Genomic DNA, 16,876 nt, shown 5'->3' on the forward strand with positions numbered 1-16,876 from the left:
AGTGCTTACACGGCAAGGGCCAAGCTCTGCCACAGCAGGGACACACACGACATCATGGCAGCAGCAGCATGGTCACATGCAACAACAGCATCAGTTCTCAGCTCACTTCCAGCCAGGGGACACCCATGCTGGGGGTGACTTTGCCCTGGGATGGTTTGTGTCTCAGTGAGCCTCAGAGCCAGTTACATAGGGGCACAGAGGAGCTGTCCCAATGTTTGATCATTCATGAGGCTCAGTGAGGTTGATGTGATGCTCCCAGAGGTGCGGAGGCTTGGGGTTATTTTTTTTTAATCCTTCTCATACTGACTTCAAACTGGCAGTTGCTCCTTGTCTTTGCTGCAGGTTGGGCATCCTAAAAATAGATGGTACCTAAAACACGAGCTCTGGGAAATGCACTCTGGCTGAAACCAGGCCAGTGCTGAGCAGTGCAGGGATAGCACGAGGTCCAATGGGGCAACTCCAGGAGCTGCGGAAGGGCTGGGGAAACTGAGGCACAGAGGCCAGTAGAGCGATACAGGAGATGTACAGTCCTTCTCGGCTGTAACTTCAACAAACTCCCCTCTCCTTCCCCTACAGCATGTGGCCTGACTGCGCAGGGCAGCAGCATCCCAGGGGGTTTCACCCAGCTGCATTTCCCTGGGCAGCACACAGTCCTCACCGTCCTGCTCCCCAGCCCGGATCCTGCCCAGCTTCTGCCCTTCAGGGACTAAAGGGGCTTTTTCTCTCCCACACCCACTTCTGCTGGCACTGCGCTGCCACCACAGCTGCTGAGATGGAATCAGAGTTGGCTGCAGACAGTCGGATGCTGCCCTCTCCTCGAGTGGTGCGCCCCTGGAAGGGGTTGCCCCATGCACGTCCCCGATGTTCTGCTGGGAACAAAGGGGTTGTGCCGAGTGCCTAAAGTCCTGCTTGGTGTCCCCAGCCTGTCCCACAGGGACTGACAAATTGAACAAGGCTGAGCATGGTGCCAGCACTCTATGGGCTGCCTGGGAAAGGCAAGGATGTGTTTTCCTCCCGGGAGAGGATTAGAGGTGGCAAGGCTGATGGGTGCATCACCATCTGCTATTACCACCCTTCCTAGCCTAGGATCAACCCCATATACAAGCCAGGAATCAACACAGTCCCAGGGCTCCGGGAGAACAGGAGCAGGAGAACACCCTGGCATGACACCCACCATCTCCCCTTCCCAGACTGCTGAGTGGGACCTCTCCCTTCCAGCAGTAGACATCTTCCCCTCCTGATGTGCCTCAGGATCCCCAAACCCAAAAGCACCGTTTCCTCCTGGAGCTCAGTCCCATTGCCCCTCCTCCCCACCAGACGGGGCTGAGCATCACCCCAGCTTAGACAGCTCCTGCCCCAGGGCCCCCTTCTCATTGTTTGCCTCGAAACATCCCCCAGAGCACCCCTTACCCACACCCCAACTGCACCATAACAGGGCCATTCCCAAAATGCCCCCACATCACCCTGCACCACTAACCCCTCACCTTGCTCCAGCCCAGAGGTAGATGCATCCCCCAGGGTGGGTACATAGCCCCCATGAAGAAGTGAAAGGTGCTTCAGGCCTTCAATGTTGTTTATTGAGCGAGCAGAGGAGCTGCCTTCCAGGCCCTGATGAGCTACAGATCCTTCCTTGTTTGCTTAACGAGCAGTGCTTATTGCGATGAGAGCTTTGCCTTTGACTTGTCAAGTCAACTGGCTGTTGCTCTTCTGCCAGGTGTGCAGGAGGAGGCATCCTTGCACCTTGCACCCCACATTCCCCTTCAAACCCCACTTTGCTCGCTGTCTGTGCTGCCAGGATGGGATATGGAGCGGAAGAGGGACACGTCTCCTTGCTGAGGTCCCTGTGCCTGCTGCAAGCCCCTCTCCCCTCCTGGCTGGAGAGACAGCCCTTGCTGGGAGCATCTCCAGGGGATGGTCGGCAGGCACTGGCCTTGGCTACTGGCATCGTCCTTCCCAAAGTGATAGGGACAGCTCCACTGCTCCTCATTTTGCTTCAGGGGCTGCCCAGTGCCATCTCATCCCGCCCCGAGATGTGCTGGCTGTGCTCACCTCGTGCTTCCTGGCAGCGGCCGGGGAAGTTACCCACACGTCTGTGAATAAATAGAGCATAAATAGAGTTGTTAACACGTCCGGCTGGAGTAAGTAAGGCTGCAATACTGGGCCGAGCCCTTCCCAGCTGGAGAAAATCAGAGAGAAACGATATTTGATTTCCGCTGACATTTCGGAGTCGGCTTTTTTGGTTTCATGTCTGTTTCCCCCTTAGGAGGGGGCCACGCTTTGCTTTCTCTTTTCTTTAGAAGCAGAAAAACTCCCTCTCTCTTGCTTTTTCCCCCAGGGTGCCCAGGAGTGAGCTCTGGCCTCTGTGGGTTTTGATTTAGGAAGAGCCAAGTGCTTCTTCAAAGAACCTCCCAGTGCAGCGACTGCGGGCAGCCGCTTGCTGCTCGCTCCTACAGCCACGCTCTTGCCACCACTGCTGAGCTGCCCAGCTGGGCTGGGGTACCCGGGTACCCGTGACCTAGGGAGGGAAATGCTGGAAAAACCTAGGGAAAATATGGAAAGGCTCGGGGCATGGCCCGGGTCTGGCGCTGGGGCTCCTCCCTGCACCTCTCTGGAGGATTGAAGCTTCACAGCATGGAAGGTGCCAGGAGCTGCTAGAGCCAGTGCCAGAGGAGAGACCGCAGGGCAGAGCAGGGCATCCCGGCCCACGCAGCAGTGGAGACTGACAGCCCCTCAATGCCACCTCCCTGGGCAGCAGGCACCAGCACACCCTGGCACTGAGCCGCGAGCTGGGCACCCCAGGTCCTGCACCCCGACTGGTGGTGGGAGAAAGCTCCATCAGCTGGGCAGCCCTGGCCATCCTCGCTGGTGAGACGACGGCAAAGGCTTTGCAGCACGGCTCTGACCTGCAGCAGCCTCCACAGCATCAGCACTCGGACACGGGGTTGTCCTGACGTGACCTCGCAGCGCAGCTCTCCACATCCCTGAACCCACCCGGCTTGGCTTTACAGCAGCTGGCGCCTCGGCACGGCCCTTGTTAATTAATTCCGGAGGGATTTGCCAGCCTGGACACATGCGAGAAACAAGAAACCTTATCTGGAGGGGCACGGGCAGGTGGCCAGTGGCAGGGCAGCACGGAGGGATTTGCTGAGGGGGGTAAGTGCATGGGAAGAAGCTCAGCCCGATACAGAGGCACGGAGATGCCATCAAGCCCCTCTTTAATTGCATTATTAACACCCAGCTAGAAACAGCATCATGATTAAAATCAGCTACGTCAGGCACAGGGCCGGATCCTTACTCTGCGGGACTCACGCCGGGGGACGCGCCACTGGGACATGCTTATTGCCCCTGTATTTACACCCCGGTCCCCGCATGGCACACATCATGGAAGCAGATGGGGCAGCTGCTGGTTTTTGGACTCAGGTTGTGGTTTCTGCACATAGCCATGGAAATGGGGAGGATTCCGCCGAGGCAGGAGCTGCAGCTGTGAGGAAGTCGGTGTGGTCCCACTCCCCGGTCCCTCCCAGTGTGTGGGAATCAGTGATTTCCCCAATTCTCCAGCCAAAATGCTTTGAGCCCTTTCAAATGTGAGAACTGAAATATTTCATTTTCAAGAACTTCTGACTCCTGTCCATTTTTATCTCTCCCCAGCAGGAGGAACAACATGATGAATTCAGCACAAATTTGCAACATTCAGTAACTTCCACCTGCAAATCCGATGCCCAGGTTCAGCTCTGGCACAGTGTAGCATGTCCATCCATACACCGTTCTCCAGGTGACTGGACACTGGACAGACGGCTCAACAGATGCTGCCAGCCCAAAACACACACAACAAAGCCCTTTGCAAGGTGCTCACCTGGATGGGGCTACCCCAAAATCCCATCAAGCCTGGGCTGGGCTGGTCTCTAGTCTCTGAGGCTGGCCCTTTTGGGGCTTGTTACCTGGTGCTTTACCAGGAGGGAAACAGGCATGGAGGGGACGTCCCCTGTGCCAGCTGAGTCCTTGTGGATGGTGTTAAGCCACAGGAGCCCAGCTCAGTACCCACCTGGCCCCACTCACTGGCAGATTTCTCAGGCTCGTTAACATTTGCTAATTCATGGAGGGGGCTGAACAGGCTCCAGAAAGCCCCTCTGGTGGGAGGGCTGCCGGGGTGTCCTGTGCCCTGCTGTGTGCGAGACCCCAGTTTCTAGAATCATGGAACGGTTCGGGTTGGAAGGGACCTTAAAGATCATCTAGTTCCAACCCCCCTGCCATGGGCCTGGGCACCTGCCACTAGATCAGGTTGCTCAAAGCCTCATCCAGTCTGGCCTTGAACACCTTTGGGGATGGGGCAGACACAGCTTCTCTGGGCAACCTGTTCCAATGTTTCACCACCCTCATTACAAAAAATTTCTTGCTTAGATCTAATCTAAATCTCCCCTCTTTCAGTTTAAATCCATTGCCCCTTATCCTAGCACTACATGCCCTTGTCAAAAGTCCCTCTCCAGCTTTCTTGTAGGCTCACTTTAAATACTGGAAGGCTGCTAGAAGATTTTCCCAGAGCCTTCTCCTCTCCAGGTTGAACAATCTCTCAGCCTGTCTTCATAGGAGAGGTGCTCCAGCCCTTGGGTCATCTTTGTGGCCCTTCTCTGGACCCAGAACAGTTAGGTTCCCTCCCACATATTCCCAAGCAGATGCTTCGTTAGCATCACAGGGTAATTTGCTTGTAGAGAGGAATGGATGGATGCTCCGAAATGCCTCCTCCGAGCACCTGGTAGCTGCCTGTGCTGCCTTGCTGGAGCCCTGGCTGGGAAAGAGGGCAGGGAAGGATGGGGGAGGCCGTGCCCGCATCTATCCCTGTTTGTTGCAGGGGGGTTGGACTAGATACCCTTTGAAGGTCCCTTCCAGCCCTAACCATTCAATGATTCTATGATTCTATGGCCCAGGACCATCGGCAGGGTGGGTATTCAGCACTTGAATGCTCCAAATGTGGACACGAAGTGGGAGAGGTATGAGGCTGAGAGCACAGCTTACAGCTTTTCCGTGAAAAAAAGCCGCAGGAGGAGTGCTTGGGGCAGACACCATGGCCGGATCCTGACACCAGACCTGTACCTGGCTCCCGTGCTCCCCTGGGCATGGGCCAGCAGCTGGGCTGGGGACAGAGGACCTCGGGGTGACCACTTATGGCCACTTTCCTGCTCTCAGCCTCCCAGGGCCTGGTGGCTGGGGAGGAGCTGTGGTACCCACGCCAAGTGACAGTCATCCAGGTAAGGGGATGCTCGAAGTCCAGCCTGGCCATGTGCTGGAATGGGGACAGTGGAAAGGTGGTGAGGTCCTGCAGGGCAGGAGGGACATGGGAATGTCACTGGGCTCGTCCTGCCGTGGTCAGGCCAGGCCTTCCTGGAGAGCCAGAAAATCCAGCCCTGGGTCCCTAATGGGGCTTGGATGGGTGACGCTGGGGAGCGGCCAAACCCCAGGCTGTGGCACCAGGCACTGGGAGGTGAGTGGAGCAGCCTGTAGCTCATCCTTCAGTTTTTCCCATAGCTGAGAATGACTGGGAATGAGAGCGAGTATTCATGCCAATTATTATTATTAATTTTGGCATTATTATTAATGCAAAAAATTATTTTCAGGATGTGGGGATTCTGTGCAGCAGATAGGATCAAGCTGGGATGGGGCAACTGTCGGGTGAGGGATGATGCGATGGGAGTCTTCATTCACATTTAGTGGGCAGTGATTCCCGTTCAGGAGAGGACTGAAGGCTTGGCCCCTCACTCCAAGCGGCTTTGTGGCAGTTGGGGTCACAGCGCTGGGCAGGCGGCTGCAGGGAGGGGCTGAGGCTGCCGGCAGCGAGGCGGAAAGGGTTAAAGCCCCCGGCTCTGGTGCAGGTTGCATTAATACCCTGGGTGCCTGAGAGGGCTGAAGGCTTCCCCCAAATGCCACTGGGCTTTGGCTGGAGCCCAATGGGGCTGACTTCACCCTGCTGAAATGTATCATTATGGGCAGGCAGGGAATTTGCTGTAGGGTTTTGGGATGGCGGACAGGGAATCCGGGCATGGGGCAGAGCATGTGTGTGTGTGGACGGGCAACGCGTGCTGGACGGGCCAAGGACCACCCGCATGGTCAGGTGTGGGGATGCAGCATTCCCCCATGTGCTGCCTGGCTTTCTGTCACAGCCCCGCTCCGTGGGAAACCAGCCCTGCTTCAAAGCATCTTTCCAAAGAAAATGTCTTTCGGCAGCCCTTAGGCCATGGCAGGTCCCTGCTGACCTGCTCCAGTGCTGGCATCTGTCAGGGCTTTGACTGTCCTCTCCTGCCATCACCCTCCTGTGTGCCCACCAGTGAAAATCTGCCTCCCTGCGCAACGCTCAGAGATGGCCCCTACAGCTGTGGCTTTGCAAACCAGCTTGCACAGCCGTTCCCCACTGCCCTCCTCTCCCCTTCTGTTTTGGCCCGGGAGGTTGGAGATTTGGGGTTTGGAGAGACCCCTGCCCGAGTGGTCCTGAGCAGTGGGGCTGGCAGTGCACCTGCAGCATCAGCCCAGGAAGACGGGGTGGCTCAATCATGGTCATGATGGGAGTGGGTGGCAGAGTGTGACCCATGGGGCTGTCTGTGGCTGGAAAATCCCGGGCACGGTGCCCAGCACCACTGCCGAGTGCCTGTGGGGGTGGGTGGCGGGGAGGTACCCCCACCATGGCTGCAGCATCCACTGTGGGGTGAAGTTCCCCTGGGACTGACACCATTGCCCCCGAAAGCCCCCATCCCAGGGGTCCCAGCATCCGGCTCCACAGGACTCTGTCGGGGGGGGACTCTGGGGAACAGAAGCAGGGGGACATGTCCGGGCCCCCGAGGGCTGTCAGCTCCCAGCAGCAGTGGGCCGGGGACACCATCTCCCCCACCCCATGCCAAGAGGCCCCGGCGATGGGTGACGGCGGCAACCGGCCAGACTCCCCGGCGACAGAGGGCAGCAAGTCACCAGGCACTCAGGGACACGCGTGGCTTCGCCACCCCCAAGGGGGTGGCCCCGGCGGGGGCCGGGCCGGGCGGGGCGGGGGGGGGGGTCCAGTGGCGGAGGCGGCCCCGGGGCAGCGCCCGTTTAAAGGGCGTTGCGGCGAGGCGGGGGCGGCAGTACGGGTTGGGTCGGGGTTCTGGGAGCTGCTCTGCACTCAGGTAGGCTGGGCTGGGTGCTTCGGGGAGCGCACCCCGCGGGTTCCCCCTCTTTGCCCGTGGGGAGCCCCCAGACTCCCCCGGAGTGGGGCTAAGCCCCGCTCGCAGCAGGGCAGTGGCAGTGCCGGGGCCAGGCTGGGGGCTCACCCGATAACTTCTCTCTGCTCTCCCCAGGCGCAAAGATGGGGTGCTTCACCTTTATCAAGGTCATCATGATCATCTTCAACCTGGCCATATTCGTAAGTGCACCCCAGGAGTTGTCTCTGTCCGGGGGGCCAAGCCTGGCAGCCCCCTTGTCTGCCTGGGGAAATTGGGATGAGGGGTTGGGATCTGCGGGAGCAGCTCCTTGGGAGCCCCCTGAGCCGGGCATGAGGTGGGTGAAGCCTGTTCATGTGGGGTCTCCTGCCTGTGCCATGTCCCTTTCCATGGGGGACGGAACGGGGGATGCAGACAGTTGGGTGTGGGTGAGATTTGTGCTCCTGGGACTCTGGTAGGGTGTGAGATCTGGTCTCTGGCCTCAAGCTGAGGACTAAAGCCCTGGGCTTGCGGGGGTCTCTCGCTCCAGTGGTGTGCCCAGCTTTGGCTGAAGCCCAGGGGACCACACTAGGCTCTGGGGCCAATGGCTGTTGCATCAGCCACCCATGTCCACCCCCTGTGCTGAAGCTCTAGGGGGTTTGCTGGGTCCCTACCTGGGGGACCTGTCTCTGTAGGGGAGCAGCCAATGTGTGTGACAGCAACCTGTAGTGTTGGGATTCTTGATATTTGGGGTCTCCCGAGCACCCACAGCCTCAGCTCCCACCCAGGGCAACAGGTAATGGAGCTTCTGAGAGCTACCCTGGTTCTGCAGGACCAATGGAGCCACCTGGATGGTGGTGCAGTGGGATCTAGCCTTGAGAAGGGAGGATGCAGAGCCTTGGGGCTGGTGAAGGTCGAGTGGGTGTGGGGTAGGGCTGGGGAGGCTGGAGGCAGCGCTGAGCTGACCTTGCCAGGAGTGTGTGAGCGTCTGGAGCCAGGGGCTGCTCAGCTGCTCCCCCGGGTGAGTGGGCAGCTTCCCCGTGGGGAGGAACTTGTGACAGTGTGATGGTGGCCAGTGTCTGGGCTGGCCATGTGGGCTCTTCTGGGGTCAGGGTGTGGCTGGTGGCACTGCCACTGCTGGTTTGGCTGCCCTGCATGGGGGGATCTGCCCCGCTGCTGGCACTGCAATCCCTCGGGCTGGGGAAGGGGTCATCTGCGACACCACAGCCAGGGATATGCTGGTGGTGGGGTGTGTTTTGGGGTAATGACCCATCCAGCCACCCCAAGTGTACGGTGGCAAGGTCATGAGCTGTCCTCACTGGCCACGGAGTCTTGCTTTGGTACGACGAAAACTTGCAAAGGGTAGAAATGCCTGTGCCAGGACCTTCCCCAAATCCCAGATCTCTGCGTGCCTGGGAGCTGACATTGTCTTTCTCTTCCCAGCTTGGTGGCGGGGCCCTCCTAGGAGTTGGCATCTGGGTCACAGTGGATGGAGAGTCATTCGTGGATATATTTGGGGCGCTCTCCTCTAGCGTCCTTCAGGTTGTCAATGTGAGCTACTTCCTCATCGCCATTGGTGCCATCCTGATGGTGATTGGCTTCCTTGGGTGCTGCGGTGCCCAGAAGGACAGCAAGTGTCTCCTGATAATGGTATGGACCTGACTTACCTCCTCATCAAGCCTCATTTGAGCTGGGTCTCTGGTGGGGAAGATGCGAGGGACAGATTTCTCTGTGGAGCTGTGCTCCTTGGATGTTCCCTTGTGGTGGAAGGCTGGGTGGACCTTTGAAAGGCAGTGCTGGACACAAAGTCTACTCCAGGCAAGGCTGAAAGGAAGCAGAAGCTGGTGTTGAGCAGAGGTCTCTCTTGGAGCATGTCCAGAGAGGACAGCCCCATGCCGATGGAGGGTTAGAGGACCCCAAGGTTGTGCTGCTTCTGCCTTGGAGCAGAGCTGAAAGCAATGAGACAGGGCTTGAGCCCTGAGGGAGGGTCCTGAGGCCCTTGGGAAGCAGATAGGTTCCTGGGGGCCCTGTGGACTCTGGCTGTTGCTCTGACCTCCCTCCCCTTGCTGTATCCTAGTTCTTCTCAGTGGTGCTGATTATCTTCATTGCCGAAGTTGCTGCTGCCGTGGTGGCTCTGGTCTACACAGGTCTTGTGAGTGGTATATCTGAGTTTTGGGTTGGGATAATCTGAGACCTGTCCTACCCCCTGGGAAAACAGGAGCCTTTAGAGGGCTGGCAGTGCTGCCTATGGATGGGGAAGCTGAGAGATGGGCACTGCTGCGGGAGGAAGGGATGCTGGTCCCCACTGGCACCAGCTACGTGGGCAGGCTGGGGTGGCCTGGCTGGGGGGTGGAGGGAACAAGGGTTTCCATTGCCCTAAAGAAATGAGGGTTTTGTACAAGTTTCACCCACTTCTTTCTTTCAAACCACTTAGTCCTGTAACCGCTGAGGCTTAATACCTGTCTACCTCTGATGGTAGGAGCCACACAGGAGAGGAAGTCCCTAATGCTTCATGCTGAGCAAACTCAACCCCTCATTAGGCACCTGAGAAACCACCTGGGGAGAAAGGTGACTTCTCCCACCCTAGTGGACTTTGCCTCATTAGGCACAGGAGAAGTCAACCACAGGGCAAGCGTCATTCCTGGCTCCCTTGGTTACGCTGCTTATCAGATGACTCACTGGTCATAAGAGGCCTTGGTGCCATAAAGCATTGGTTAGTGGGGAAGGAGCCAAGCTGCCCTTGGGCCAAAGGGATGCGGTGTAATGTGCTCCTGGCCGTGCTGGGTCTGTTTAGCCTCCTCCCCATGGGCTGAGACCAGTGTAGGGGCTCTTGGCTCCATGGTGCTCCCCAGGACCTTCTCTGATGGTGTTTCTCGTCTTCCTCTTCCAGGCAGAGACGCTGCTGGTGACCACGGTGGGCCCTCTGCTGAAGGAGAAATATGGGTCGGATACTAGTTTCACATACATCTGGAATATCACCATGACGGAGGTGCGCTGAGCCCTGGGGCCCCCACTCGTGGGTCAGGATGCTCCCAGACCAGACCTGGTGGTACACACCTGGGTGGGCCAGCAGGATGGGGATGGAGACGGGGACATCATCACAGTCCTGGTTGTGTAGAGCTATCGTCACCCCATCAGCTTCTCAGGTGCCTGGGACCTACCTGCTTTGGATCTAGTGGTCCCGTTGCTGGGGTGAGAGCTGTACGTGCTGGAATACGGGGAAAAATCCTGGTCACAAGAAGGCCCTTGAGCACCCCCCCAGAGCTAGGTTGAGCTGAGTGAGCCCCTCCATGGGGCAGCGGGGTCCAGAGCGTGTCTGACTCAGGAGGGAGACCTGCGGGATGCCCTCCCCATCCCTTCCTCTCTCTCCCTCTTTAGGTCCATTGCTGTGGCCTGAATAACTACACAGACTTCACTGGCTCCCCCTGGTACAACAAGTATGAAACCTACCCAGTGCCCTGCTGTGATAACGTGCAGCCCTGCAACGAAACGCTCGCCGCACAAAGCAATGTCTCGGTACGGATGCGCCAGAAGCTCTCGCCTTCTGGCAGAGCCTGGTTTGGCGTGTGCTCTGGCACGGGGAAGGAGACCTGTCCTGTAGCTCCAGCCCCAGCTCTGGATGTGGTGATCCCACGGGCTTTAAGTCCTGGGGGATGCTGTGATGGCCTTGCCTTGTCCTTGGTGGGGACAAGCAAAGCTGCTGCCATTGCTCTGGTCCTAGCAGGGTGGCATGTCTGGAGCTTAACATGAAGACAGGCACCACTCTGCCTTTTTGGGTGATTTCCTTGTCTCTCCCTCCTCCTCCTGCCTGATACTGTGCTTCTGCCTGAGAAGCGGCTGAGAAGAGTTGCCCCCTGAGGCCTCCAGGCCTTCTCCATGGGTGTGCAGCTCTGGGCTGGAGAACCGTACCTCCCTCTCTGGGGATGCTGTTCCCCAGAGGTTTAGGGGATCACTACCCTGTGCTGGTCCTCACCTGTGTGGTTTCTTCCGGCAGGGTTGTTTCAAGCAGATCTTGAAAGAAATCAGGACTCATGCAGGTGCGGTGGGTGGCGTGGCAGCTGGCATTGCTGCCTTGGAGGTGAGTGCCTGAGCATTGCTGTACTGCCTCCTCCTTCTACCTGGAGCTGAGTGGTGGGGCTGGGACCAGCGTGGGTGGCCGAGGGGCTGCAGAGGGCTGGTGCAGCCCCAAGGACCACCATTTGCCCTAGAGTGGCTACTGAGCCTTCTTCCCTGGGTGCACCCAGCTCTTCCTCCTTGCATGCGCTGGGGATGGATGCTATGGGCTGTGACCCAAACCTGTGCTGGGGAGGACATGTAGGGGACCTGACTTGCCTCTTGCTGCCCCCAGATTGCGGCCATGGCAGTTTCCATGTACCTGTACTGCCACCTGGATCAGAAATGACCCCGCGAGGCAGGAGGATGACCTGCCCCCCCACCACGCCGGGGTGCGCCCATGGCGGGCCATGCCATCGGGTCGGGGGGACCTCATCGCTCCCTGAGCCTGATGCTGTCCTGTGCACTGTGATTTGTAGCTGTGTTTTGATCTACTGAGCTGGGATCTGTAGAGTTTATGTGTATATTTTTGTACTGATGTGGCACATTGAGTCTGTACAGAGAGATTCGGGGGCTTTTTTTTGAAGGGGAGCAGGGTTGGGGAAAGCTGCTTTGACTGCTTTGTTGATGCCAGCAGGAGCTAAAGCAGCACAGGGACGGATCAGGGCTACTGACCCTGCGGCGATGTCTTGATTAAACCCTTGCAGACATGGTCTTGCACCTCTCCCACTGTCCCGATGCAGGGGCTGGCACTGAGGCTGGCCTGTGGCCAACCACCCCCCCAAGCATCCCTCCACTGAACTGGGGCTGGTGCCCAGCCAAGGTGTCGTATGTGGTACCTACACCCTTCAACGAGTATGTATCTACCCCTATGCTCATTTTTCTGCCAGCCCTGGCCCTGTCAGTGTGTTGTCCTCTAAAACAGGTGCTGCCTGGTCTCTGCCCCAGCCCTGGCATGAAGAAAGCCCTGTCCATCCCTGCTCCCCAGCCCTGCAGGGGCCGGGGCTGCCCCGTACCCCCTGTCATTTCATTGCCAAGCCCTTCTCCATACTGTAAAGAAAAACAAATAAATTTTTCATCTTGGGTATGAATTATTTTCTGGTGTCGATCTTGGTGCTGCTTTCAATAAATAGCCTTTGCCTGGGCAACCACAGCAGGGCCAGGGGTTGCCTTTATTTCTTCTCCCCTCCTCCCCAGCCCTGTGCAGGCAGCAGAGCCCTGCCTGCAGCCTGCCTGTCCTGCGGCTCCCCACCTGATCAGCTGCTTGGAAACACAGACTCTGGTGTTTGCACAACAGCCGGGGAGCGGCATGGGCTACCATTAGCCTTGCAAAGCTGCCCTGCCCTCTTCGCCAGCCACAGCTCACTCAGCAGCTCCGGTTCGCCAGCCACCGCTCGCTCAGCAGCTCCAGTTCACGGACCAAGCAACAGCTTGGAGTGAAAGGCAGGGCTGGCTCTGGGGGGAGGTGTACCGGTGTCCCCATCAACTCTGGGAACCCCAAATGGGGTGCTTGGGTGGGTTCTGCCAGCCCCATCTCCAAGCGTCTCCATCCCCCAGCATGGTCCTACACCACCCATGTGCTGTACTCACGGTCCCTCTATGCGTGGGGGATCATGGGTGGGCTGGGGGAGTTTCAAGACACCCTCTTTTCCCAGCATCGCTCCCACCCTGGCTTCAGCACCAGCCAGTTATCCCACCTTGAGCATCCACTCGCTGTGCCTCAGTTTCCCCATTTCAAAAGCAAGGCCAAGGCAGCTGGTTTGGGGAGGCGGATGCTCTCGAGGGATGCTTCACCCTATTTTTGACACGTGGCCCCCCACTTCCCCTATTGTGCGGCAGAGTGCGAGGGTGGTGGCGGTGAAGGACAGGGCGACCAGCAGCGGGGCAGGAGGCCAGCGTGCAAACAGCCGCCCGCCATGCCGCCTCCGTGCCTGCCACAGCTGCCCCTTATCAGCTCCTGCACCAGGTACGGGGCTGTGCTGGGCACCACGGCGGCCCCTCTGAGTCCAGCAGCTCCATGGCACCATCCGGCACCCAGCACGCCTGCGGGAACAGCCGGGTGGCAGCGAGACAGACGTAGGGACCCGATCCCCACCCCAGGGTGACTCAGGCCCGGGGACGTAGGTTCTGGCCCTGCCCCACGGTGAGGCATGGGTGGAAGCTGCCAGAAAACGACCTTCTGCTCCTCGCTTAATGGGCGAAGGTCTCAGTTCCACCATAAACCAGTGATCTCATGGGTGACGTCAGGGCTTTTATTCCTCTCTTACCTCTCTGAGCACAAGAGCCGCTTGAACCCTGGCACTGCCCAGCGCCCTTCCCAGAGGTGTTATGGTGCCCGGGAGCCACGCTGGTGCCAAATGGCTCCGAGCACTGCCAGCTGGCACCAAGCCGGGCGCCGCTGGGCACGCCTGGCCCGGCTGTGTCCCCCTCTGCTCCCCCTTTTGGGGGCTGATTTGTGAAGCTGGCTCTTTTGCCATGAGCCCTGCGGGCTCGGGGGCGATGCCCAGCTGGCCGGGGGCTCCCAGCTTCACACCTCTTCCCTGCCGCAGGGTTTCACCGGGACAGGATGAACAGTTTCTGTGGCGCTGAGTTTTGGCAAGAACTCTGCAACCACCAGCTTAGTTCCTCCCCTCCGCTCGCTGGGAAACCCGAAGGACCAGTTTTTCCTCCCGGATTTGGTTCCTCTCCGTCACCCTTCCTGGCTCTCGGCTCCCCTGGCAGCCGAAGGGCAGCGGGGGGTCAGCCAGGCCGGTGCAGCCTCCCCAGTTGTGGCCCTGCTCTTTGCTTCCCACTGCTCAGGCATTGCCGGAGCTTCTGGGATCCCCAGAGGAGACCCCATCCCAGCTGGTCCCCCCACCAGCCCCAGGACATGCCCCAGCCCACCACCCCATCCCCACCAACCTACATGGGTGCCGCCAGACACCTCTGAACCTTGTAACCCTTAGACTTGCCTGGTTCCCGCGGACTTGCACCCCGGGGTGCCTGGCAGCACCCCAAAAGCTGATAGTTGTGCCATCGGAGGGTGAGGCCAAGAAGTCCCCAGGGGCACGTGGTAGCAAATAGAAACTTCCTTATTGCCTCCAGGAAGGCGTCCTTGGGCCGAAGGTTCTCGAGCAGCTGTTGGGGTGTGTGCCAGGGTGGGGGTTCCTCTTTTCCATCCGTCACACAGGGTGGGGGAAAGTGAGAGGGTAAAGTCTCCCCGGCTGGGACTGCCGGCAGCACCACCTGACCCCCAAACACCGCTGTCTCCAGCCACACACCCTGTGGTGCTCCCTGGCCATGGCTTGTGCCACTCACCGTGGGCAACAACCCCTGTGTGGGTGCCAAAACCCTCCGGGATGAGCAGAGCCGGCGGGAGAAATGGGCAGGGTGGCTGGGCCTGGGGAAGACTTTGCTTTTGGCCTGGGTTGTGTTTGCCCCTCTCCTGGCTGGGGAGGTGATGAGGATGGTCGGGGGAGACACCCGGTTGTGCTGGGGACACTGGGCAGCAGAGCTGGGGTCACCGTCAGGGCCAGGCTCAGCAAATTGGTGATGTTTGGTCCCCATGCTCCAAGGTCTGCTCTGTACAGGGAAAAAGGAGTACATGCAGATCCCCACCTGCCTGGAGCCCCTGGGAACTGTGTGGCATCTCCGGTCTCATCCCGTCTGCTGCGACCCCACAAGCCCCACTGCGATGGGGACCAGCCCAATGTCACTGCGTTTCCCCCTCTCGCAGCGGCCTTGGACCTCCCCGTGGAAAACAGCTGCTTCCAGAGCCCACGAGGGGAATTTCCCCAGGACGGCTCAAGGCTGAGCTGCTCCTTCGGAGCCAACACAGAAGGGGCCGGTGTGTGGGTGGGAGGCTGGGCTGCGTGGGCCAGATCCGACCCCCCTGGCAGCATCCCGCAGGGCACAGGGTGGGAGAAATGAGGGGCTGGACCCCCAACCAACTGGGGAAGGTAGATACCTGAGGAGCCTGCCCCACAGGGAGCTGGCTCATGTCTTGCCCCTCCATGATGGGTGCCGCGCACGGGCCAAAGTCCCAAGAGGTTTGCAGGGCGCGTTTGCCACCAGCATCACCTGCTCGGAGGCACAACAGGCAACACCCTGTTGTGTGTGCTGGCAGCACTCAGGGCTTTAGCAAACGAGCTGCCCTCTTCCTCCTGGGAGTTAGCTTTTGGTGGGGGACAGGGTCATCATGAGTGGGAGGAGGAATCACAGCACTACTGCTTTGTGCTGATAAAGGGAGTGAACAGGAAGCAAAAGTAAACTAATTTGGCATCAGCTGCCCAAGGAGTGCCTGCTGCGAGGGATTTCCCCCTGCCTGCCATAACAGCCTGGCTGAGACGTCCCCAGATTGGGGAGGAGAGGACACCCTCGAAGAACACAGGCAGGCGGAAGAAATGAGGCACAGCTTTCTTCCCTGGATCCCCTTCTCCTCCTCCTTTTCCCTGCCCCAGAGATAGATCATCCTGGGTGCCCACCCAGCCCCAAGGATGCTTTCCATGCCTGGGTTATTCGTCAGGATATCAGAGGAGGTGATGGAAAGGCGATTGGAAAGGCAGCAGGCAGGAGCTGACATTGAAATTGGGCTGTTAATCATTAACACTGCATCAGGCAGGACACGGCGTAACAACGATCACAGCAACAATCCTGGGTACTCAGTTAAGATTAATTTGCCACCGGGCTTTGTTGGGTGTGGGCACAGGAGGTGGTAGCCCCGTGTCGGGAAGCGCAGCAAGGGATGGGGATGGGCACAGGGGAGGGGGACCCCTCGCAGCTGGGGCTAAGGGGAGAAGCCAAGCAGAGCCCCTTCCTGGGAGCAATTTGGGCACCTGGGCATTGCAGGGCTCTTTATAAAGCAGAGGGTGTCAAGAATTGGGGATCAGCTCCCTGAGCTGGGATGAAGGTGGCTCAGGCACAGCGTCACTGCCTCCTTCCCACATACGGACAGGGCCAGCACACTCTAGGCACTGGCATCGCCCCAGCACTGAAATCCCTCCATCTGAGAGGACTGTCTGTTATCCTGGAGGATGCCGGCTGGAGGGTGCTCCTCTCCATCTGTGGGGCACAGAGGGACCAATGTGCCATGGGAATGGTCAGCCTGGACATTGTGTCCCACATCCCAGCACATCATCGCAGCACAGGGACTCCTCCTCCCCCAGCACAGAGATCCCCACCAAACAAACATAATTCATGAAAATAATCACCACCAGAAATGATGCAAAATTCTCTTTTGCCCCCGCTCCCAGCTTCAGAAAGGTCAAGTTTCATGCCAAGGCTATTTTGCTTTTGTTTAATTATCAGCCAGCTCCTGCACCGCAGAGCAGCCCAGACAGGTTCTCCTTTGTACAGCTGCACAAAGCCCGGCGGTTGGGCTGAGGGGGGGTGCGGGGCTGGGTGAGACCTGGGAACTGGCAACTTGGGCACTGCATGCTAAATAAAGCTGGTGCCGTGTGGGGCTGAGCCATGGAAGCTGGTGGGTCGGGCTGCCCACAGAGGGCAGGCAATGAGTCAGTTGCCCGGTCGGCACCCAGACACTCAGGGATGCTCCGATAGGTGAGTGGGACCCCCAAAAAGGGCATGACGGGGAGCAACACCACTCCTCTAACAAACTCCTTCAAGCAGTGAACCTTGGCATCACCATCAGCCAGGGAAGATGAGCCAAAGCTCTCCAGCAGCTGGCA

At 58.8% G+C, this 16,876-nt stretch overlaps 1 protein-coding gene across 1 annotated transcript; it reads left to right on the plus strand.

Annotated features, from left to right (window-relative positions):
• The first annotated feature begins 7,324 nt into the window (after positions 1-7,324).
• On the plus strand, positions 7,325-11,559 carry TSPAN1 (tetraspanin 1). Its single transcript, XM_009988391.2, has 7 exons — positions 7,325-7,381; positions 8,601-8,807; positions 9,235-9,309; positions 10,048-10,146; positions 10,536-10,673; positions 11,152-11,235; positions 11,506-11,559. The coding sequence occupies exons 1-7, from the start codon at positions 7,325-7,327 to the stop codon at positions 11,557-11,559; spliced, it is 714 nt and encodes a 237-aa protein (XP_009986693.1).
• Positions 11,560-16,876: the final 5,317 nt, after the last annotated feature.

This window comes from Tauraco erythrolophus, chromosome 10 (genome assembly GCF_009769465.1).
Source record: "Tauraco erythrolophus isolate bTauEry1 chromosome 10, bTauEry1.pri, whole genome shotgun sequence".
Taxonomy (NCBI): Eukaryota; Metazoa; Chordata; class Aves; order Musophagiformes; family Musophagidae; genus Tauraco; species Tauraco erythrolophus.

What these genes read in the sequence shown, in the direction of transcription:
- TSPAN1 (XM_009988391.2), top strand. Translation starts at nt 7,325, where the DNA reads ATGGGGTGCTTCACCTTTATCAAGGTCATCATGATCATCTTCAACCTG. An exon ending in GGAATATCACCATGACGGAG is followed by an intron (nt 10,147 to 10,535) that starts GTGCGCTGAGCC and finishes CTCCCTCTTTAG; the next exon opens with GTCCATTGCTGTGGCCTGAA. An exon ending in CCGCACAAAGCAATGTCTCG is followed by an intron (nt 10,674 to 11,151) that starts GTACGGATGCGC and finishes TTCTTCCGGCAG; the next exon opens with GGTTGTTTCAAGCAGATCTT.